The 24,955-nt window shown below is 43.1% G+C and overlaps 1 protein-coding gene and 1 long non-coding RNA gene across 4 annotated transcripts in view; one reads left to right on the top strand and one right to left on the bottom strand.

Moving 5' to 3' along the window:
• The window catches only part of ACVR2A (activin A receptor type 2A), a 50,657-nt gene extending 35,767 nt beyond the window's left edge, over positions 1 to 14,890 (bottom strand). The window contains exon 1 of one of the 2 annotated variants that reach the window (XM_085067159.1): positions 13,137 to 14,890. In XM_085067159.1, the coding sequence (XP_084923285.1) occupies positions 13,137 to 13,191 (55 nt within the window). In that variant the 5' untranslated portion in view covers positions 13,192 to 14,890. The remainder of the gene's footprint in view (positions 1 to 13,136) is intronic. The other variant, XM_085067160.1, reaches the window with a different exon arrangement.
• A 181-nt stretch (positions 14,891 to 15,071) lies between these two features.
• LOC146434945 (uncharacterized) overlaps positions 15,072 to 24,955 on the top strand; it is a 192,760-nt gene continuing 182,876 nt past the window's right edge. For both annotated transcript variants that reach the window (XR_014853318.1, XR_014853317.1), the window contains exons 1-2: positions 15,072 to 15,384; positions 15,751 to 15,852. This is a non-coding gene — a long non-coding RNA (uncharacterized LOC146434945). The remainder of the gene's footprint in view (positions 15,385 to 15,750; positions 15,853 to 24,955) is intronic.

Genomic DNA, 24,955 nt, shown 5'->3' with positions numbered 1-24,955 from the left:
GGAAAAAAACAACAACCACAAGAACGCATTTCATTAATAGCAAAATGAAGATTTTTCAGGTATTAAAGGACAGGATGATATTTTTAGGGCTTTATTTTCTTTAAGATAGGAAGCATCGGTGTCATGGGGATTGGTGACTTTCTCAAGAGAAATTCCAAAGTTGTATTTGGAGTCTCTTACCCAGAGAAGTCATAAACACAAGTTTAAGGGCTTCTCCTGCCAGATGTTGTGTTTGATGGAGAAGCGCTTTGCTCACACAGAAACAGGTGTTCCTCTTGTCACAGCTGAGGAATTCACGCAGCAATAAATCCTCCTGGCAGGCCAGAAGAACACCAAAGCTTCACAAATGCAACAAAAAAAATTTATGGGAGAATTCTCATGTCTTGCCTGCTCCAGGTGTTCATCCTGTGGTAGTCAATGAGTGTTTAAATGTGAACACAAACAGTTCTATCAATAAGATCAATAAGGAGAATTTGCCTTTTCAAATGAGAAGAAAAATTGTCTGCTTTGTAATTTATTATTTTGGACTGTTTTGTTTTGTTGGCTGGCTTCTGTTGTTTGTTGTTTTTTTTTTCCCCAGGACAATGATTACCTCCAGACAACCAACACACGACCAGATATTTGGTCAATCAGTGGCCAAACAGCAACAGTGACTCAACTTTCGGTGCAGCACCCTTAGGAGTGGTTTATTCTGTTTATCAGGAGCAGCAGGTCTGGGGTTATGGAGCCCACAGGAGGAATCCCAGCCTTTCCTGAGCTCCCTTCCTTGAAAAGCAAACTGAGCCAAGCCTGACACCTCCCTCCACCCTGCATCTAGTCAGCAGTAGTGTCCCACAGCTCAGGTGGATGTAACATTCCAGCTGCCTTAGTTTCTCCTCTGACACTGTTTATTTAACCACAGCATTATTTATGCAGAGATACCAAGGCTGGCAATGCCCTGAACTTTGGTATCCCACTTCCCTGTACAGTCACAGGAGAAATCCACCACTCCTGACCACAGCGTGTGCAGTTGCCCCAAGCACCTCAGCAGGGAGCACAGAGCACACACACTAATTCCTGCCCACAGAGCTTACATTTCTAGACTCCATGCCTCCATCCAGTCCACCCTTCCCAGGTCTGAGGCCATCTGCTTAGATTACCAGAACTTTTTTAAGGAATTCACATATTTGCCCTCCAGCACAAGGCAGCTATTGGCAATTTCATATAAAAGCTTTAATATTGTACTCCCAGGATATGGATGCCAGGAATGATCAGCCTTGCTAGAGGGAAGGTGGGCACAAAAACCAATGTACATTTAGGTCTCTGCTCTCCAGTGGTGGCAAAGCCACTGCACTGGCCCTGAGCAGGAGCCACCACCTCAAGGAAGGGTTTAGAAATTCTGCTTGATGCAAAAATCAACTTGAGTATCACAGTTGACTGAAAAAGGAAGAGGATGATGGAAATAGAAGCCTGGGCCTTGGAAAACTGGCTTCTCTCTTCCCTAAAAGGAAGGCAGAGCTGGGAGAGATCAAGGCTGGGACAATACCCCAGGTAAGATCCCTCTGTGTTTTTCAAACTGATCTGGTCTTCTAGTCACGCTTTATGCAGCATTTCAGAACACTGCTACTAGGGACCAATTTATCTCCATTTCATTGCCCATGCTTGGATTGCAGCACAGAAGTTATCCTCATGTAGAATTTCAGGGAAGATTAAAAGTAACACGATGTCTGAATAAAACCCAACAACAGCCTGAGGCTGACTTCACACTGCAGTGTAACAAAAGGCTGATGGTTGAGGTGGTTGCCCCAAAGACTTGGTTAACAGCTGAACTCTCAGCACCACAAGCTCATCCAGAGCTTTTCTTTCCCTGCTGACTGGAAGATATTCCTGGTTTGTGGCTTTTGTCAATTCAGTGACTATTTTTAGCTATAATGGCACCGACATGACAAGCTCCTGACAGGTGTCCTGCTTCTTACACACTTCCCTGGCAACTGGAAGATGCTGCTGGGATTGAGAACTCTCAGACCAGATCCTGGCCAGGACTGCTCCACGGCTGTCCAGGTGATAGTAAAAATCCCCAAATCAGCCCTCGTTTGTAAATGGGATTCCTAAGGCTGAGCTAAGTGTTTTGACTCAGTACATTCAGGCATTATCAGTTAGGCTTCTAGATTTAAAGGACATCCCCTACATTCTGCCCTCATCATTTCCACACCTGTAAGTGCTGTTGTCTTCTTGGATCAGATTTTTGCACAAAGTTTTATGCCTACCTACTCAGAATAAATTTCTAAGGACATCTGTAATAAAAATTTGAGGAACACAAATTAGACACTGCTAAGACTACTGTTGCTAATAGTCTTTCCAAACTGCTTTCTAAGCCTGGGATGTAACTGGATTTTGCTGCCCATTGTATCAACCATTGTAGCAGTGATTGTGCCAGTCTGAATCTTTTATTTAGTTCCCACCTCATTGTTGCCAAAGAAACTGTGAGACAGAAGTGAATTTTATCACTTATTCCTCGGAGTGACAGAATAACAGAACAGTTTGAGTTGGAAGTGACCTTAGAGCTCATCTATTCCTGTCCCTGACACGGGCAGGGTCACCTTTCACTAGCCCTGTCCAACCTGGCCTTGGACACTGCCAGGGATCCAGGGGCACCACAGCTTCTCTGGGAATCTGTGCCAAGCCTCCCTGCTGTTCTGCCTGCAAATCTGGACCCCTAGAGAATAATGTGACATGAAGATATCTAAAAAGCAAGGCAACAGGAAAAAAGCCCTACGAGAACAGGCCTGCACTGAGATCCTCAGAAGAACTCTGAAAAAGAAGCAAATTCTTTCTGAAGATGGAGGCCATTAAAAATTATAATTTTTAAGTTGTGCTATTTCCCATTCCTCACCCAATCCATGCACAGCTCCATTCACCACCACTGAGGTGGCATTTTCCCTCCATAATTCACTTCCTAGGACAAACCAGGCAGATTCACTGCCAGCCCTTATTCCAGCCATCCCTTCCCTTGCTCCTTCATCCTTCACCCCAACTCTTGCCTTTGACACTGAGTGCAGAAAGCCCCAGGCTGTTTTTCCCAGTAATTTCTGCTGCTTTAGCAAATTGGATCAGCCCAGCCCAAAGGCCAAGAGCCACGAGGGTTGAGCCCAGAGTAGGAGTGACTTCAGCACGAAATGGGGATGTGGGTGAGGAAGAGGATACAGAGAACAGGAACTGCTGCTCTCCCTGTTCTCCCATCAGTTTTTCTTAAATACCCTAAAGCTGAAATCACCTTTTTGGACGAGTAGAAGGTGGTTAACAGCTTTTTGAAGCTGGCTGAACTGCTGGAGGAGCAACTAAAAATCATGGATGTTGTGGGTTTACTTCTAAACTTTTCATTACTGAACCTCTGTTTCACAATGAAAGAAGATAGTGGGGAGAAGAGTTCAGATGGTCAGCAGATGTTCCCCCATGTTTTGTCAGCATGGAAATATCCCAAAAGTTCATCAAAACGGAATTCCAGCACATATTTTTTCACTCCTACACAAAAAGAAATGAGAACTCATAATTTACCTCTTCTATCCCATTTTGACTTTGAATGAAAGAGCTTCCAACACCAAACTATTTGTGACATTGAGAGAAAAAAAAAAACCAACTGGGATTATTACATTTCAGAGAAATATTTTTGCAAACAAGTTCCTAGAAAATTAATTTGGCTTGATTTGCCATCCGCCCGAATGCTTTTAAGCTACTGGAAAAGTCCAGCTGCACATTGGAGCATCAGGATTTTTCATGAGGGATCCACTCCATTTCCACAGGAATGAAAAGTGGGACCTGTGCTCTCCTGGCTCCCCTGGAAGCTCCTGACCTGAAAGGATGTGATTCACAACTTTTTCAGTTGAAAACTTTCACCGGAAAGCGCAGTTTTCAGAGGTGGTTTCCCAGAGGGGTGGTAAATGCTGAGTTTGGGGCAGGAATGGAAGCAAAACCATCTTGTGGTTTTAAATCACCTTCTCACTAATTAATCACGGTTCCATATCTTGGTTTTAGTACATATATGGCACATAGAAACTCATCAAGAGCTCACTGCTGATCTGTATCATCCTAAATGGGCGAGGTTGGATGAGGCTTAATTTGTTGGGGTCCGTCTGTCCCAATGACACAACCTGATGTAAAATAAAATGTAACCAAGCTATTCCAATTTTTCAAAGCCATTGAAGATAATCTTTTTGACAGGCTTTGTGTTAAATTTAATAAAATTCAATTATCTCCAAGGACAACTTGCAAAACAGACCCTTTCCAAAATTAATGATCAGAGAGTTAAAATGAAAATATTTAACCACGGGTCTTTTCTATGCTACTTTTAAAGCAGCTTTATAAATAAATGATGAAGAATAAATAATCGAAATCTTTATAAAAAGTATAGTTTTTCCAACAATTGTGTGCCATTTTGCAACTTTCACAGCCTAAATGTTTTTCAACCCTGAAACACAGAAATATTTAAAGAAAACTCTCCCATCATGTAATTGCTGTGAGCTAAAGAGAACTATCTGTACCCTCTACTGACAAACACCAGCAAAAATTTCTAAAATTAACAGTTACTGCAAAGTTTAATTTTGTCTTGTACACTCAACACTGTAACTTGACAACAAAATTAAACCACTTCCCTGTTTATGTGGAAATTCCTAGAAGGAAACAGTTTTTCATGTTAGCTTGATAAAACGATTGGTCATATTTAAAAATAGCTTTGAAAAATAGATCAAATTTCAACTTTTGTGCTGATCTTAAAATCCAAGTATTCAAAACCCAGCTGGGAGAATGGAGACCACTCCAATCTTTGTGCAGCATTTAAGGAATGGAGATTAGTGTTATCTAGGTGAGATAAGAGCTCTCAATCAGGAAAAAAAAAAGCCAGGCTTCAGTTACAAATAAAACCCACCTCGAAATCACAAGCTGGTGAGGCACCAAAAGGCAGGAAGCTGCTGAAACACAGCTGAGATCAGCTCTGTGGGCAAGCAGAGATCTGGAGATAGAGGCAGCCTGGGATGGAAGAGAACTGCTGCTGCAGGGAACCATCAGGAGATGGATGTGGAGCTCCACAGCATCCCTCCAGGGCTTCCCCTGGGACCCTCTTTGGTTCACACCTTTCTGGCTGCCTGCAGGAGGTGGTGGAACATCTCAGGGAGTCTGCAGACAATGGCAGGGCAGGGATGTCACTCTGGGCACATGGGAATTTCATGGAATTCAACGAGGTGTCCTGAGCCTCGGGACAAAGCACCCTCTGCACCAGTACAAGGGGGACTGACAGACTGGGTGTCAGCCCTCCCAAAAAGAACCTGCAGGTTTGCTGGACACCACACTAAAAAGCAATTTCAAAGAGGAAATGACCATTTCTATGCAGAGCTGTTATGATGAAGTGACATTAAAACCAGGCAGGCAGCAGATTACAATAACCACCAACTGCTCAGGGCCTGCATCCAAACTGCTCATCCAAGACAGGAATCACCTTTAAACATGAAATAGATCATTTTTCATCTCAAGTGATATATCTACAGTGCAGATCTCAGCAGATCCAGGGACTGATCACTGAGCTTGTCCATCCCAAGCCACCCTCGAGCACATCCCCCTTGCTCAGGGCTCCATGGGATGCTGCTCTGATCCCAAAACAGGTCAGGGGTGGCTTGGGTTTGCTTTTTTGGACTGTTCTTCTCTAAGTGGGACAGTTGCCCTGTTTAAGACAGGAGCTAAGCTGGAAGGCAGTAAATCATGCCAATGTTTTCCCAGCACACTAATGGCACACACTCCACGCTCTCAGGCAGGAGAGGAGGGAATAGTGAAGTGCTGAAGCTGCAGGAATTCTGGTCCAGCCCTGCCTGTGCTGCCTCCTGGCAGTGGCCCTCAGAGCAGGCTTTGTGTCATCTCATTAGACACCACTTGGCACAAGCTACAACACTATCAGGGCTGCACTGGGAGCTGAGCAGGGCTTGTGTTCTCCCCGCAGCCTCATTTCACTGGCAACTCCAGAAAAAAGGCAAAAGAGATAAACCACGGATCGGCTCTAAAACATTCATATCTACAATCAATCATATTAAAAAAATTAGAAACAACCACTGAGTTGCCTTACCCATTTCCATTTTTTCCAGAAAAAACAAACAAACAAGAAAATCCCAAAACAAGCAGAAACAAAACAAAAAACACTGCATGTTATTTCACACTCACAAAAAGTTTGGTATCTTTCAGAAAATATACAAATCATACCCTAAACGTTTTTGAGCACTTTCTCCCTCCTGCATTGCTAAAAGGGATGATGTAGCATCCAACGTGAAAAGTCAACCTGACACAAGAACCTTTGCAATTTCAGTCACAAAAATGAATTATTTTTCTGGTGAAAATCAGATGCATCCCATTTAGGGATGGAAGACACACAAAGAGTTAAAGCTATTGAAAAAGTAACAATTCTGAGCTATACAGATTTTTACCATTTTCAAAATAATTACACAAACATTTTCTAACAACACCTTCAGATTAAAAGGCTTGAGGAACTTTTGAGGTATCAGCTTTACCAGTGTCAATGTTCCGAATTAAAAACGTAATGAGTTAAAAACTTAACTCATTTGCTGCCATTGTTAGAGAAAGTGGAATCTTCCCAAGTGTGAGAACAGCCTCATTTAGGCAAAACCCAAAACCAGATCAAACAGCAATACCTAAAATTTATTGTACTTGCAATATACAATTTTGCTGTAAATGCAAAATACAAGGTTAATTTCCTCAGTTTTAATGTATCTGATGAATATCTCAAAGTTCAGAAAGCAAAAGAATTTGAGACATATTCTTTTCATTTTGGCCAAGATACAGCATTCTTCTTCATTATCTATTCACTAACTATAGAGAATGTTTCCCTCATGTAATTAAAGAGTTATAAAAGCAGAGAAATGTATCTTGGCATTTCTTACATGCCCATCACAGTTAAGAGTACATAGGGGTTTGCTTTTAATTACACTGTCGTTCCAGCATTTTGTATGGAATTACCACCTAATTACAGCTTCATATCAATCCTTAAATAAAGAAGTTATACTTTAACAAAATAAAGAATCTCCAAAGGTGACATGGAGCCATTTAAATTACTTGAATAACTTGTAGCCCTCTTGCCAGCTAATGGTCCCCAACAGCCCATCAGGGCCAAGCAGTGCAGTTTAATAGTTCCTAACCAGCAGCCTTGGTGAGTAACTCAAGAATAACACCGAAATTAATTACAATATTGCACTGACTGCATCCTGAGCGAAACAGATTATTCTGCACCACTTTAACCAGAAACACCAGCAGAGGACAATATTACCAATGCTTTCACAAGGTGTTTTTAGAGTTCTGCAATAATTTCCCCTCCAAACCCAAGGAAACAAGGAGCTGGCAACCCCACAAGTGCTGCTGTTCCCGCAGTGCCTCGGTAAAGTCACCAGGGTTTGGGGTTTCCCAGCACCACTCAGACCTCTGCTGGCACCAACACAATCACAAGAGTGTCCCTTGCTCATTTGCTCCATAACGAAAAGGAATCCCAGCACAGTTCATTAGGAGAACCTCATAAAGCAAGTCCCAACGGCACAGAGGTGAAGAGCCCATCCTGCTCTGACTGTGAGCCTGGAAATGGGATTCATTAATCTGGGAGATCTGAGGAACAGAGATCGAGAAAGAGAAGGCACATTCTTTCATTGAACTACTTGAGAAAGAATCCAGATTTGTGTCCCCACCTCTGGTTAGGTGCTGTCACCAGCAGCACTTCACACCTCCAGCTCCCAGGCTGAGCTGATCCCATCCCAGCAGTGCTGCCTCCAGCTGCTCCTGGCTGCAGCAACGAGTAGTCTTCCCACAAAATCTTCCCTCCTTTCCAAAGGTTTTTCTAATACCTCTAACCACATAACCAAAGATTTATGCCTCCAGTTAATAAGTGAATTGTCTGTTTTTCTTCTTTCCAGTTACAGCTTTTACTAGGAAATACAGAACACCATGAATGTTGACCTTCCTCATCAAGACTTAAAATGGTTGTGAAACCATGACAATAATTATGCAATGGAAAAACCCTTCCCTGCTCTCTTTGCAGGATTTGATGTATCTAATGTACATTTGGGATTCCTGGCCACAAAGATATGCAACGTAAACAGCATGGCAGTAAATATTCCTTTTCTGTGGGATTAAGCCTAAATATGCTCTGCTGTTTGGCACTGTAGTCACAAACTGTTTCTAAGAAAAAACCCTTCACCACCACACAGACAGTGCAGGGAGAGAAGACAAGAGATGCCACAGAAAGTCACTGGCATCCAATAACACTTCAATTCCATATGGAAATAACAGGAAATAAGATGTGCCGAATTTTAAGCACCAAGGCAACAAAAACACATTAAGATTTCATCACGCAAGAACTTGGCTGTAAAATCCGTAATTTTCTTGATCTTTTTAGGGAGTTTTCATTTTCAGGAACATCAGAGAGCTAACAGCTCATGGATGCTACCAACCAGCTCGAGCAGGCATTTGCATTAAGCTGCTTTCAGTTAATTAAGTGGTGGAAATGCATCTCTCCTACACCAAGAAACCTCTTCCACAATCAGATTCCTTGTCAACCTCCCTCTTTTTACAGCCTGGAAAAACTACAAGTGGAGAAGGTTGGAAGAAAAGATAGAATGATGAGGAATGAAAAACATTGGAGGTACTGTTATTTTTATCTTTCCCTAGAACTAATGATACAACAAAAATTAATGTCTTTGGTTAAAAAGAGGGAAAAAAGTATTTGTCTGTCCTCATTTGCAAATCAGCCAAACCCATCTCCTAAGGGATTTTGCCCTCAAATTCCAGAAAGGTAGGAATGGGAAGAAGAAAAAAAAAAATGTTAAAATACTCTCCATTAAACCCAGCTGAAAAGTATTATTCTTGCTAACAGTAATTCTCTCCTTGCAGAAAACAGCTTTTCCCTCACACAGAACACCTGCCCCTCAACTTACACCCAGCATATGCAAACAAACTTCTTTAAGCTTTTTCTTAAGCAAAAGCCTTGTTTCTGCAGGGTAGAGATGCAAATAAACTCATGACAGCAGCATCTCTCCGGAAATGTTTGTAAAGCAGAGTTGTACCAGAACGATGCTCACATGTTCTGATGTTGCATTAGCACAATTACAGCTCTTTTCAGAGCCCAGAAAGATTTAGGGTTTGAAACTGTTAAGTATTAACAGATTACTTAGAAATAGTTAACAGATTTTTTGAGCTGTAATCATTTATAACATCAACCTCTACATAACTCAATCTATGCTTGAAAACAGTATTAAATAGGTTTATTTAATAATACAAGTCCTGCTCTAACTGTAACTTCAGGAGTGCTGGGGTAGTGTCCAATGGTAACATATTTAATATAAAAAATTGTACACTCTGATAAAATGAAGGTATCTTCACTTTAAAAGCAGTACTAAGTCTGAAGTGCTTTATTGCCCTGCCTGTGCAATAAAGTGAATAAAGTGATTAGAGTCCAACCCCAATCATGGACAGTTCACAGGGAACACAGCAGCAGAGACAATTTCACAAACGTTCCCAAACCTTTGGCAGGATTTTCATGGGCTACTGAATTAATAATGAAAGGACAGTAAAAAAAAGACATTACACAGGTAAAATCAAGGGAAAATGCCTCATGTCCCACCTCAATTCCTTCAAAATATCCAACCACTCAGCTTCTAAAGTCATACCATGTAGAGCAGGTTTTTCAGTTCTAGATAGAATTATTTTCTTGGGGGGAGACACAATTTAAAAAATAATTTCTCTGATAATAATCGCTGTAAGACAGGGAAATAATAACTTAAAAATCAGAAAAGAAAACATTCTCCATGCAGTGAAAATACTACTTCAACTACAAAGGTATCCTTGACATGCCACTACCTTCAGCTAAATCACTCAAGACTTTCTGAGTGGCTTGGCAATGATTTGGCATTAGGAGAAGCAGAGAGGACCAACACTTTTCTGATATGGTTCCTTCTGCTCAGGTGATTGTTTGCATGATTTTATTTGAAGTTCTACAAAATACAGGTCTTGTTGCCTGTAGAAGATTGCAGAGCTCCTTTGAAGATGGACCACCCAGGTACCAAAGGCAGAGCAGGTATCTCAGGAGAGATGGTGGGTTGGGAAATAAGGAGGTTGTGAGTAACAAAAGGCACGATGAGATTTAAAACTAAGATTCTGGTTGAAGAAAATCCACTATTTCAGCATCTCCAACACTTTCAGCTGCATGGGGAATATATTCCCAAAATCCCAGAAAATGATGAAAGTGCCCATTCTCTGTCCCTGAAATGTCCAGAAGTGTAGCTCAGCAATCACAAAAACACCAGAACACAACCACACTTCCCCGGGGGAGGGGAGCACACAGATAATATCTAAAGAGAACCTTCTTTGATGAACAAGCTGTTTCAGTCACAAGTTTTCTTGCTAAGCTCCCCTCCAATCTTGCCTCACCTACAGCAGAGGCATAGGAAGCTTGTTCTGAAGTATTTTATTACTGCTTCAGGATCTGCTGTTCCTTCTTAAATCAAATATACACTCAGGTTTATCTCAGAAGTATATTAGAGGGCACATGGAGAACCTTGACCCGGGCACTTGCTTTTCATGTTTAGTTAATATGCATTCATCTCAGCCTCTGGAGTTCCTACAAATGGGTGCAAAGCTACACCCACTTTTAGCCAAGCAGCTACAAACATTTGAAAGCCTAATAACAACACAGATGCTCCTTTTCAAATATCTTAGTCAGAACGGGGAAATATTTTCACTCCCTGAACAAAGATGATTAAACTCACTGGAAATTCCTGTCCATTTGCAGTACATTTACAGGATTTCGTACAGCAGTTTACAGATAGTAAAATAAATTGCTTTGAACCTAAAGAGCACTTCCACACCAACCACGCAGAAAAAACCCACAACATTTTCACCTATTAAAAGAAGCCCGGTATTAATTGGCTATGTAAACATCTGCAGAAAATAGCTGTATTTAAAAATAAATGAACAAATACAGCAAACCAACCCCCTTCCACTCTCTGAAACAGCCTGTGAGGAGCTGGAGCTGCACACCAGAGAGGCAAACCAGGCACCTCCACAGCTGAACTCTAGGATTTCCTCAACCATTGCCAATATTCTGAAATAAAGAACCTGGGCAGATTTTCACACTAAAGACAGGAAAACAAACTTCTGCTGATGATGATGTTAGAACCAATCCAGCAGGTAGGGTTTTAAACTGAAATAAGTCAGTTAAGAAACACTACTCATAAAAAAGCCTGCACTTCAGGCTTAAAATCTTATATAATCTTGTATTTTTTACCATAAACCAAGCAGTTTGCTGTTGAATTTATTTATTTTTAGACCTGCCTAAAATTTTAGAGTGTCTGCAGTCCTGGTGTGAGTAGAAAATAGTATAATAATTGTTAAGTACCGGAACACTTAATGTGTTATACTGGAATAACCACCAAAACAATGTCATTAACATGAGAGGCAGCCCGGATTGCAGGCAGTTTCCTGCTCATTTAGCAAAGATTAATTCTTCACAAGCAAGAGAAACATTCTTTTCACCTTACCAAGGACAACCCGAGCTAGAAATGTTAAAGAAAAGGCGTTCTTTATTGCTTAGCTGTTCTTTTTCTGAAGTCTGATAGGTAATGTCAACAAAAACCACTATTCTGTGCTCTAGGCAAAAGGATCTTAGAGGTGGACGTGGAAGAGAGACAGACATGGAGAGCAGATGGCAGCAAGTCTTTCAGAAACTGTTAGTGAGAGGGGGAAAAAAGTTTCCCTACAAAACATATTGCTGAATTAAGAGGAACGCTGCTGAGCTGCAAAATCAGGCATTAGGAAAAGACGACACACACGTCTCCTACTGCAAGGCAAAAGCTGTCAAAAATGATGTTTTCTTCCAAAAGAAGAATAAAAATGAAACCTCCCGAACAACCTTCTGGCTGTCCTTAGACCGCTGTGTCGTTTCTCGGGTTGGAAGAGGCAGGGTTTTTGGGTTTCTCCCTGGCAGCGCTCGCCATTTCACAGCACATTTAGCGCACACGGCGCGGATCGATAGCACTACAGACACAAGACGAGACTTATCCATTTACTAACCACAGCAAAACGGCCTCTTCAGCAAAATCCTCCACCTCCCAACGCTGAAAATTTAAAAGGCATCTTTACAGGCATCTCATTACTCCCTTCCCCCGGTCACCCGGGGAAGCTGAGCACTTGTCTGGGAGCTTTTAGCCTGATAAACAAGTGTAGCTTTGCACACCCTGCAAGGATGCTAAAAAACCAACACGGAGCACTAAAGACACGTTCCAAACGCAGGCACAGAGTGCCAGGCTGGCTTGTAAACTCCTATTAGGTGCTCACACAGCTCGTAAGAGCGTTTTTTGCGAGACTGATGGAGCTCCAAGCACAAATGGACCAACAGTTGCCCAACCACTGGTTGCTGCCATAACCATTTTCCTCCTGGAGAAGCGTGGGGAAGTCCTCACACCCCGCTCGCTTCCCAGGACTCAGAGCTGCTGTCTGGACCTCAAATTCCGCTGTTTTAAAGAGAAAATTAGTAGATTTGTTTTTCTGCGCTACAAGGGAGCGCCATAATGAGTAGCAAAATACAAATTGCTGTTTAGAAACGGAAAGCCTGGCTTCTCACCGCAGTTCTGTCGGTACATCTCTACAGCACACACCCCTCGCTATCACCAAAGGATGAGCTCAGCCTTTCAGAGCGGCACCTATTCTAAATTAATGAAGCATTAACGAAGGTCGCTATTCGCCAGTGAATAGGAGTAAGGGAGATCAAACCGAAGGAAAGAGCATTTCAGCTGGGCAGCTCTTATTTAAAACCAGCATCCAACACCAATAACTGCGCTGCCAGGTTACTTATGTGACACTAGGTGGTTATGTCTCCACATTTATTCCACACAATTGATTTGAAATCCAAGCGCTGTGCGCTTTTCAAGTACTCACGGTACATAATGTTAAGAATAAACACGAAAGCAGCTCCTGCCTTTGCAGTCGCTGCCATCCACGAACATTTGCCTCTTGAAAAAAAAAAAGGAAGATTTCTCCTCATTCATACAGAGCCAGCCCAAGTTTTCAAATGCTGACCCCAAAGCCTTCCGTTTAACGTGACAAATCCAGGAACATTCACTTACCTGATGAACAAGAGATAAGAAAAACAGCGAACGCCAACTTAGTAGCAGCTCCCATTTTCCAATGCTGTTAAAACATTTAAGTGACTTTAAGTATCCAGTTTTCTGGGTCCTGCAAGCTGGAAAAAAATCTCCCTTCTTGCTGAACCGTTATAAAGCAATTTATAGCAACATTTCTGCAGCAGGTAGTGTTCATAAAACACTAAAAATCAGGTTTGTTGAGACACTGACGACCTCCCCGCGGCTCTTTCTAGAGAGAATCCGGGTTGAGGGAGGGATAAATATATTTGGAACCGTGTTTCAAAACACACGTGTCATTTGGCTTCTGTACAAACGGTGGCAAAATTCAATTCATAAAAGTAATGCTACGAATCCACTTTAAAAAATAAAAAAAAAAAATAAAAACCAAAACGAAGTAAGTCAACGATTAAGCTGCTGAGCACGACGAAGTCTCTGAGTCTCCAAGTGTTTTCTACATCAGGCGCCGTGAAGGATCATCCCTGGTGGGTGCGAGTGTCGGGGGGTCGGATGGGATCAGTCCAGGGCGATGTTTTCGTCCTGCCTCCCCCCCTTCACACCCCGTGTAGTGTTGGGGAGAAAAGCAGCTCCATTCCAGTTCCAAACCTCGGGGCGAAGGGAGGAAGTTTTGTCAGTTTGTCGATGAAGAACTACCTTAAAGACCAGCCACCAGCTACACGTGGGTTTTCTTTAATAAATGCTGAGGGGTTTAGCGTAGCCCAGGAGAGGGGAAAGGGGGAAACAACAGTCTGGGAACAAACAAACCTTCGGGCTCGTCGGGAAGTGGCAAATCTCTAGTCCTTGGGCAGGCAGCGAGAGCAGCGCATCCCCCCGTCTTCGCCGCCCTTCTCCAGCACCAGCACTCCCGAATCCCGGCAAGATTTCCAATTCTTCTAGGAGATTTCCATCCCCTCCCCCCGCGAGAGGCTATATTTGGTATTTAAACACACGAGAGTGGCTGGGGAGGGGGTACCAAAGAAAAAAAAAAAAAAAAAGAAAAAAAAGAAAAAGCAGTATCCAGGCGCTGGGGAGGAGGGTGGTATATTCTTTGTGGCAAAGCCTTGCCGAGAGCCGCGCTGCTCGGGCAGGGAGCGGCTGTGCCTGTCGGCGGGCTGGGCTGGATGGAGCCAGGCTGCTCTCGCCCCTCACGGCTCCTGGCGATCCTCGCTGCTCTCCCCCTCACCGACACATCTCCTGCTCGCCGCCCCGCCGCTGCTCACACCGACACGCCGCACAATCCACCCGCCGAGCTCGATCCGGTTCTTGCCTTTTTTTTTTTTTTTTCTTTTCCTCTTTTTTCTTTTCCTCCCGGGAGCGAGCAGCAGGAGACGGCAGGGGCGGGGAGGCTGAGCCTTCTCCCCGCGCCTCCCACACGGCGGAGCGGGGAGCGATCCCCTCGGCACCCTCTCCCCTAACTCTGACCCCGGCTCGACACTCCGGTCTCCCGGGCGGCGGAGGCAGCGCGGCTCAGCCCAACTTTGTCCCTCCAGCAGTGCAGCTTAGGGGCTGGCGAGGCGAAAAGGCCGAGCCGGGGGATTCTCTCCGGGCGGCGGCGGCCGTGCCTAGAGCCCGCCGAGTGTCGCTGGCAGCGCGGAACAGCCCTCGGTGCCCTGCTGCCGCTGCTCCCCCGTGGTAATCTCATATCTACCCATTCACCCGTGTGGCGTGTGGAGAACCGGCCCAAGATGGCGGCGCCCGGGCGATTGTTTTTGTTTCCTCTCCGCCTCCCCCTCCTTCCCCACGGCCGCGGTGGCGGCCCGGGATTGACAGCGATTTGGCCCAATCACAACGCGGGATTCTCCGGTTGGCCCCGCCCACCCCCGCTCGCCCCTCCTATCGGCGGCGGGGCGGAGCGCGCTCCCCACGCTGGCCCCGCCCCCCGCGGCCCGCGCGCGCCGCCTCACGGGCGCGCTCCCGGCCGCCCTTCCCGCCCCTCAGGGCGCGGCCCCTCCGGCACCGAGCCCCGCTCCGCCCCGACCCCCAGCGCCGCTAATTCACCTTCGCGGGGCTCCTGCCAGGTGCTGGGGGGCTGTGCCGTGCTCCCAGGCTTAGGTGATGGGGGCAAAACGCTGCCGGCGGCCACGCGGTGGGACCTGGCTGGGAGGGCTCACAGCGGTGTAACACAACGGAGTGAGGTGGGGTGCTGCCACGGGGTCAAATGTGGGCCTGCTCCTCCGTGTCACCGCCAGCCCAGCCTGAGAACGTCCCTGAAAATGTCCTACACGTAGTCCAGGTGAGAGCCACGGCTGTGGTGATCCCTGCTGTGGGAATATTCCCCAGGAGCATCACTGCTGCCATGGCATGCAGTCAGGGTCACAGAATGGTTTGGTTTGAAAGGAACTTAAAGCTCATCCATTCCATCCCTGCCATGGCAGGGACACCTTCCACTGTCCCAAGCTGCTCCAAGCTCCATCCAGCCTGGCCTTGGACACTTCCAGAGATCCAGGGGCAGCCACAGCTTCTCTGGGCACCCTGTGCCAGGGCCTGCCCACCCTCACAGGGCAGGATTTGCTTGCAATATCCAATCTGACCCTGCCCTCTTTTAAATTTAAATCCATTCCCCATTGTCCCCTCACTCTTCTCTCCGTGTTTCTGGTAGGCTCCCCCAGGTACAGGAGGCACCTGCAGTGTGTTTAGGGCTCCATCACACCGAGATGCTCCATTAACAGGTGGCTGTGCCTCCCTGCCGTGTCATGTCCAGGTAATTAATTCTGCTGTAATTAACTCCACCGTGCTGGCCACCCTGAAGGACAGGGTGCTCTGGTGGCCAAGCTTCCCAGCACTGGCACCTTGCTCAGCCTCCTCTGAAATCACAGTAAACTTCTGTTTCCTATCACTGTTTGTCCTTTGGCTGCTGTGGACAGGCAGTTCACAGGATTTATCTGGAGTGAGAGAGCTTTTAGAAGCTCCTGAGATGAGGACAGCACTGCTTTGTGCTACAGATGAGAGCAGGACAAAGGGTCTGTGCTCCAGGACATTGGTATAAAGCTGAACTTGTGCTGGGATAGGGAAGGGAGAGAGCAGGATGGATGGATAAGGTCCAGTGTTGTCACCTTTTGGGGATGTGTGTATTGGTGGTACTTTGTGTCCCTGTAGATAAAACACTTTGCACTAAATTATTCCCATTAAGGATGGTGGTTCTGCTCCTTCATGAGTTTGGTGTCACTCCCTACACTTTTTTTTAATAAATAAAATACATCACTTGTCTCTGGATAAAAAGGAATACATGGCTCTTAGATCTGGACATCCATGTGGGAAAGCACAGGGGCCTTAGCGCTGGCCTTTAATCTCTCTATTCTGTAAAGACCTGGAATTGCACAAACAAGTAGTACCAAGTTCTCTGAGGACTGGTTAGGCTGTTCACCAACCCCAGATAGGTATTAATTGATTCCTTTTCAAACTGTTTGGTGGCATGGACTGAGGGTTTTTTTGGGGGGGATTTGAATACTTGATGGTACTACACTGGAAGGAAAATTATCTATATTTCACACATATGAATATACAGCTAAGTCAAGGCTTAGCAACGTTGCCAAGCTCTGCTATCTCACAGATCAGTACTTAGACCTGGTGATCCACCATGGTTCAAACACGAAGAAATTGATCTATTTCAGTTTATTTACTTCTAGCTCTGTGCTTAAGTTCTTAATCAGACATCCTTGGTGTTTCTCTGTCGAGTCCCAGCGCTTCCCAACATTAAATTCATCCAGTGACCATATTTTTTTTTTATGATTTGAAACATCCCAAACGCAAAATAAGATGTCAGGGCTTGTGCACATCTAGAAGCATCAAGACATGTGGCAACACCTTTTATACCATCTTTTATCCAAGTATTTCAGAATGATTTACAAGCGTTAATTAATGTTAAGTGTTACAACACTCCTACTTAATCTGTAGTTTTTAATATTCTTCAATAGCAGAATATTTAAACGTGACCTGTTCTGCAGGTTGTGTTTTCACTTGGCTCAGCTTCTTCACAACGCTGGTCATGTTGCCACATGAGTAGGAAATTACAGCTAAAAATATTGCTGGTGTGTGTGTGAATATATATTTATATATGTACTTCCCATTGCAGGGATTTGGCTTAGTTGTTGGGTTTTTTCCTTTTGCCTACAGAATGTAAATTAAGGTCCATATTCCTATTTCACCGATTGTTTTTGATAAAAATGGAATAAATGTGTCACCTATATAAGGGAATTTGTATGGATGTCATGGCAAGGAGGTGTCTCTTACTCAAGGAGCTTTTTATCCTTAGGCAGGGGTGGGTTTTTTGCTTGCAGGATTTCTGTAGCACAGTAAATCCTTCTGGCCATCCAGGAAATATCACAAACACAGGAATTCTGTTGAGTTACTCTTGTCAATCACCTGTTTATCAGCACTGCAGGAATCACAAGTGGAGTTTATTCCTCCCTTTTCCTTCCCACTTCTGAGGCTGAATGGGAGTCAGTGGTCCATGAATTAGGATGAGAGCTGGTGGCTGGGATCAGGGAGCTCTTAGGGGTTTGCTCCCATTTAATTACACTGAAAAAAGAAGGTAGTTTGGTGCAGATCTTGTACAGACCTCAGGAGAAATTGCCAACCGTTTTTATGAGGTACTTGATGCAGAATGCTTCAAGGGCTTTGGGCTAGGCTGTTGTTTTATTGCTAGTAAAAGGATGAGTTTTATCCTAAGCAGACATATTAAATGTCAGCACAGTTGCTGTCTCCTCTTTATTTTTAAATGTCTTTCTCATGTGAATTTGGGGGGTGTTTCCCTTTTTCACCTTTTGGCTCCTCATTTCTATTTTCCTTTCGCCTCAAACTCCAGATCTCTCTTCCCCCCTTCCGAGATCAATCTGTCTCTGCATTTTTAATGAATCATTTACTGTGACATATGAGCACTGAAGACACAGTGTCAGGGACTTAAGCATCTGTGGAGAGCAGGAGGAGATGAAATGGATGTGATCTTCGCTTCAGTCTTTTGTTCATGTGGGATGGGACTTTGCCTAGAGGCAGCACAAATATAACTTTTCCTTCCAGGGAATAATGAGGAGAATTAAAACCCAGCAATGTCTCATTTTTCTCTCCAGAGCACCGCTAGGAATTGAGGATTTCAGCTGTGCCTTTGCTATTCCCACTCTTAGCACTGAATCAACACAAAACCCAACGTGATAGGAAAGGAGGTTTTGTGCAGGACTCATTCAGAGCACAGAGAGAAGCATTTTTTTAATGTAAAGAGAGAAAAAAGTGGGGTTTGTAATATCAGGAGTGACACCAACAGAGAGAATCCTTGTCATGATCTCTTTCATCTTTCCTTGTGGTCTAAGTCATTCCCCCTTTGAAACTCTGAAGGAAGAGAAGACCCCATTCAGGCACTGTCCTTGCATAACTGAACCAAAAAAGGACCAAAATGGCAAGAAATTAATCTCTCCCAGGGCTGTCCTCCTTACCAGCCAGCTTTGCTTTCCTTTGGGGAAAAGTGCAAGTACTGGATGGCAGCCTAAATTATTTTATTTTAGAAAAGGTAAATAACTGCCTTAAAGTATTTTTACTTTCATGTGCATGATTCATGTGAAACTCATAATATTCCAAAAGAGTTTTAATACAAATTTTCAGTTTTGTTGCTGTGGACAGATAATAAAATTACTAAAAATCATCCACTCTTTTGCATTTTTTCCTCTGTTCCAAAACTATTGATGTACTTTAGAGTTGCATGGGTAGCACAGCTTGAAAACATGAGAGAATGTGGGATTAATTAACCTTTTAAATGCTGATGAACTGAAACGAAATCCAAAGCTTACCTTTGGAATGCTTTTGCCATATAGGTGACCATCAAAATGTTCTTCTTTTATGCTTCAAATCAAACTTAGAAATTTTAGAATTTATTTATTTATTAGAATTTAGAATTGTTGAATGCAGTAAAAGTCAAATACAATCTGAAATCACAGCCCTGTTTTGGTGTTGGGCTAAAGTGAGATAATTTTATTCTCATGGGCAGTGCCAGGATTCGGCATGGATCATATTCTGTAAAGCTGTTTTTGTAGTGAGTTTGTGTGTGTGACAAATTCCCCTTTCAATTAAACACCTGTAGCCTGCAGACCCCACACCACCAGGGATTTTTCCCTGCCTCAAGTTTAAAATCAAACACAGAGATACAAAATATTACAGAAATTAATGCTTTGACACAATGTCCATCAAGTTGTTCCCATAAAGGCTACATTCAACCAAATATTATTTTCCCCTTTTGACCAGTTATCCAGGCTTTTGCTCCCTTAAAACACTTGTGCAGGAGTTTCAAACTGCCTAACCTATTTTCCTGGAGGAGGGAAGGATTTTTCTTTCTAGGATTTGCAGTGTTTTGTCAGAAAAGATCATCCCACTGGAGCTTCTGGTTGCTTTCAGACACCTCCTTGTCTCTTAGGGGCACTTTGTTTGTGTCACAGGGTTTTATCACTGTGGCATTTATCAGCTAAGTTTTCATCCATATTTCACAGCAAAATTGCATTTTCTGCATATTTTTCTATGGTCCTCGTTTGTACTGTAGAATCCCTTTTTTTGGAAGTGCCATGAAGAGTCCAAGCTGAATTCCTAAAATCCCAGTCTGTGCTATGAAAACAAGGTTTTCGAGGTCTGTGTAAAGATTTGCCTTCTCAGAATACACCAAAATTTATATACTCAGTTATAAACTGACTCTGTGTTTCATCACAGAATGCAAAAGTTCTGCAACATTGTCATGTTTTCCATGTTATTTTTGAAGGATTCCTAAAATATGTGACAAGTGTTTGTTGGTTTTTTTGCTACAGCGTCCTGACAGTGATACCAGATTTTAAAGATCTTTTGCACTTCCTTTGAAATGCTTCATACATATATTTGTTGATAAAGATGTAAATATTTTAGACCAACAATTTGTAATTAAATAGTCATAAGAAGTAGGAGTGTGAAGTGGCCAAGCGAGGAGAGATTGTCAGATTGTAAGAGTGTTCAACTGTGTGCTCTTTAGAATTATTGTGTCAATATGACTTTTGGTTCTTTTGAAATACAAATGCATGAATAGATGTAATTATTTCTGGTGTTGTTCAAAACATCCTGGAAGCTTTCTGTAAGGACTGAAGAATGGGATCAGGAGATACTTTGGTAATTTCAAACCTCGATAAGGAGAACATTCCTGGAAATATTTTTTGGTTCAGATCGATGTCACAGAGAAGATGAAGGCTGGGGAAGACAAATGAATGGTTCAACAGATAATAATAAAGTTTCCTGCAGTGTTGTTATAGAATGAGAATGGGAAGTGGAATTCTGGAAGGTTCAGATGGATTGGAGGATGCTGGGATTTAAACATTAGTTACTGGTTTTGCTAAAATGCCAAGAAGTTGAAGCTCCAAAATGTAACTAACTGGCTTCTAAAAAAAGAAAAACGTGGTAACAGGAGTGAAGTATTTATCAAATCATCCCTGGGTATTGCATTTGAAAATTGATCATTTGGGATTTTGCAAGAGGAAGGTGAAGATCCATGGTAATGGACAAACTGCTAATGATATTATGGTTCACTGTGGCTGATAACTGGAGAGAGTAGAACTAACCCTTACAAATATGGCACAAACAGCTGTCCTGCTTCCAGAGGCAGCAGTTTTAGGCTAAAAAAGCCTTTCTGCAAAGGAAAATGATTGGAATATGATTTGAGGCCCAATTCCTTAAAAGAAATGTATCTCCTGTTGTTCCTGCTGTTATCTGAACCCTCTGGTGGAGGCAGTTAGGTGGGAATGGAGCAGGAATCCTGATGAAGTCACAAGTGTGACTCTGGGACAATGGGTGTGAATTGGTCTAAGTCAATGTGTTTTGGTCGCAGCCCATAATCAGTGATTTAGGGATTTCATAATTTCTGCACAGAATTGAAGTAGCATTAAAATAATCCTGCCAACAGCAGCTCAGGCACCCCTTTGTTCCTGTTCACTGTGACAGAAACAATACATCTCCCCAAGTGCTGTAATTCCTGAAAATCTGGCACATTGTGGGTTTCATTGGAAAAAATATGGAAAGTTCCCAAATTTGACCTATTTCAGATCTGAAGAAGTACAGGGCAAATTTCTAGGCTTGGAAGTGTCTCAGGGAACACCTCGTAGGAGGTTCCTTCTTTCTCCATGAGGAGAATCCAGCTGGAACATTTCTCCCTGGTGATTGTGCTCTGACAAGATGGATGGGCTGAGCCATTCCAGGGTGATTTCAAGTTCTGGAAGTTCAAACCCATAATCTTTCTTCTGCAACCAGCAGAACATCCCAGCCTGCTGCTCTCACTCATTTTCCAAGTCACTGGGGAGTTAAATCCTTCACCAGCTTCTACTGCTGAACAGTTTGGGGGTAAATTCACCTATAAAATATTTTATAATAATTCCAATTCAGACATTGGACAGATAATGTTAATATCTAAGATGGCAAAATTCTGTTTACTCCCTAGAGTGAGAAGTTTTCTCAGTTCAGGCTGGTTTAAAATGAAAAAAAAATTAACCCTTTTTTCCCCTTTACATGAACAGCTTTGTACACAGTATCAACCTTTCTAATATAAAGGCTCATTTTTTTTGCCTTGAAATCTTTTAGGCAATGAAAATGTAATTCTAAGGTAATTTTGTAGTGATCCATAGTGCACACACCTATTGTTAGGAGCACCAGGTAATTAACTTCCATGAAGCAGGAATTTTTGTTTCACACAGAGAGTTAGGGAAGCTGAAGGACACACACACGGATAATAGATTTTTTTACACACCTGCCCCAAAACATTGTTTTTTTCTCAAAGTTCATGAGCAGTTTTCACCTCCAGCGAGGTGGAAGGACACAAACACAGTTGTGGAAAACTTGATCAGTGTCCTAAAGCTGTCAGGATCTACACTGAGGGAAGAGAAACGCTCAGAGCCTTGAGCAGCTATTTGGAAGAGAGAAGGTGGGAGCCACAGTGTCTGGCAGTTCAATATCAAGGTGGATTAAGAGCATTAAGGAAGCTTAAACAGCTCCCAGGAGAGACATTCCCATGGGTTTGAAGGCTTATTCCTCTGGAACAGTTGCTTGGCTGCAATTTGGGTGGAAAGATCAGGTTTTTCCTCCTGGAATTGGGCATGGCACTGCTTAGTTTGACTTTTATTTTTGTTAAGGATGCTCCAAGTTTGACTGCTCAGGTCCTGCTGAGTTTTCAGGTTTGGGAAAGCTCGGGCAGCACCCTGTGCTGAGTCTGATGGACATTGCCATGGGAGTTCTCAGGCTAAGGCAAGAGGAAGGAAACAGGCAGTTTTTTCCTCTTGGATTCATGTTTTTATTTTAATGACCTGTTACAAGCAATAGTCCCAATCTATATTGGTTTCCAAGTTTTATTATCATTAAAATATGAGGCAGTTCCCTGAGCCATGAGTGTTTTGTGCTGCTGGAGGGGAGGACTGAGATGTGGATGGATGTTTCATCCATATTATCTGGTGTGGAAGAATCCTGACTGTAGTGAAGATCTGTTGGCAAATATTTAGCAAACAAGTTTCAAAATATTGTAATAAACTTTTTTTTTTTTAAAGCTATTATTTTAAAATCATGGCATGCTGTTATCATTAAAAGCTGTTATGTGAGAGAAAAACTTGGATGAGCACAGTATATAATATATGTCTGTCATATGTTAACAGGTGATTTTTCTTCTATATTATTGGTTTGTTTAAATTCTACTTGAGATTTGTACCAGATAAAGATGTGCTTTTTTGCTGATTTTTTAAAAATTTAACTAGAATGTAATTACAATTTTTTTTCCATTATGAATATCTTCAAATGCTTGGAATAATACTTTTGGTAGAATTTCTATGTCAATATAGAAATGAAGATAAAGTGTTCAGACAAGACTAGAAAATGTAGGATATACTGAGGCACTGAGTTTGGGCTTCCAGGTAAGGACAACAAATATGGATTTGCACACAAAAGTTGGGAAAGTCCAACTTTTTATGAAATTATATAAAACCAGCAATCAAAGTGTCGCTGGCTCATGTTGATATTACAATGAAGTAGTAATGGAAAAACAGGAGTGTCATTTCCAAAGGGATTCTCCTGGTGCTTCAGTTGGATTCTCTGCTATGTCTGGAGCATGACTGGAAAGGTTAAGCAGAAATTTGAAGTTTCCAAGTGGCTCCTGAAGAGAAGGCAAACTGCAGCCTGAGGCTCTGCAGGATGCTGCGATGGCAGCCCAGGCTGGGCTCAGGGAGGTGGGGACAATGCCCCGGGGTGTCCCAGCTTCCTGCCAGGAGCTGCACTGTGAACTTCTGCTGAGCACATTTCTCATGTCCTCATCCATCACCCTGTGATGCAACTGCCTTGGCAATCCGAGTTTTGTCCTTGCTCTTGGAACACTCAGTTACCTCAAGTCTGACATTTTTTTCAAGCTGTTCAGCGATTTCTAAGCTCTCCTGTATTAGGCCCCACTGCCCAGCACATGGCCAGGCCATTTATATGCTTTAACTATTCCTGTGTTGTGGAATGGCATTTGTGGATTATTAGCAGTGTTAGACTATAGCAGCTCTTCAGTTACACTGCTCTGCACTTCCACAAACGCTTTAAGCCAGCATAAGCCAGAGATGCTGCCCTGCCCTGCACAAATGTTCCTGCAGCTGCACATTTAATTGATTGGGGAGCTGATTTGGGTAAAAACCAGCCCAGCCAAGGAGCCAAAGCAAAACATCAGCTCTAAACTGCTTTCTGAACTCCCCTCCTCCCCAGCCTCACCAATATTTATGCTGGCTTGAAGGTCTGCACCTTCCTGGGGCTGAGACCACAACAAGTGTGTGAAGAAAACCAGGAGCTGCTCTTTTGTTGCCAGGGTTGGTTTTGAAAAGGCTCGTGGAATTGCAGTTTAAACTGTGCCTCCTTGTTAAACAGCCAGATATTCTGCAAGAGGATTAATGCTCATATTTTTATGCCCTGACTCCCAAGGCACACCTTGGAGAGAACCCAGGGTGTGACCCTGGACTAATTTTGTCCTAATCACCTGCCTGCCTTTAACCAATTTTCTCTTAAAAACATCGAGTTGTATCCTCTGTGATCCAAACTGTCTCTAAGCAAAACACGTTTCCACACCCTCTAAAATATTTTTCTATCCTCTCACAGCAGATACTTTCTGCATTAGGTAGTTTCAGTCGTATTTACACAACAAAACAACAGAAGGAAAATCCAGGTTTTGGGTGACTTTTGCTTGTCACTGTTACAATCTGAGACTTGGAGTAGCTCATTTGCTACAAAACTCTGCTAAAATAATCTGTGGCTTTCACAAGGGGTTTATCCTTGGATTACAAGAAATTACAGAGTTTTGCTTTTGTCAAATGACATTTATTATGTTGTTGGATGTAGAAGCACAGAACTTTCTTTACAGGGAACAGGCAGTTTGTGGGAATGGGCAGGAAAAGTGACACTTCACCCCTGCTTGATGGGTTTGTTTGTGTTGTTTTTCTTTTAAACACCTGAACAACAATGGAGACATTATTCTGAGTTGTACTGAATAAAACATCACCTCTGGACCTACAAAAGCACTACCAAATAATCCATTTCTTAGCTAATATTGCAGAATTAACTGCACCCAGCCAAGCAAAATTCAGGTGTGGAGTTTACCTCGTGTCATTTAGGAGACATGGGAAAGATAAAGGACTAATTATAGAGGTCGACTGCCAATTCTGTCTAAACTGGAAGTTTCCTCCTCTTCTCAACAGTAACTAGGACACTGTGTTATAAAAATAATCTCACAAAATTCCATGGTGGAATGTTAGGAAGCTCTCAGCGTGAGTCCTGGGTTATGGCTGGTTGTGTGGCACTCACTGAGTTAT

Source organism: Lichenostomus cassidix, chromosome 7 (assembly GCF_008360975.1).
Source record: "Lichenostomus cassidix isolate B80296 chromosome 7, HeHo_3.0, whole genome shotgun sequence".
NCBI classification, from domain to species: Eukaryota; Metazoa; Chordata; class Aves; order Passeriformes; family Meliphagidae; genus Lichenostomus; species Lichenostomus cassidix.
Note: the sequence above shows the minus strand (reverse complement) of the source record. Positions and strands in the feature narration are given on the sequence as shown.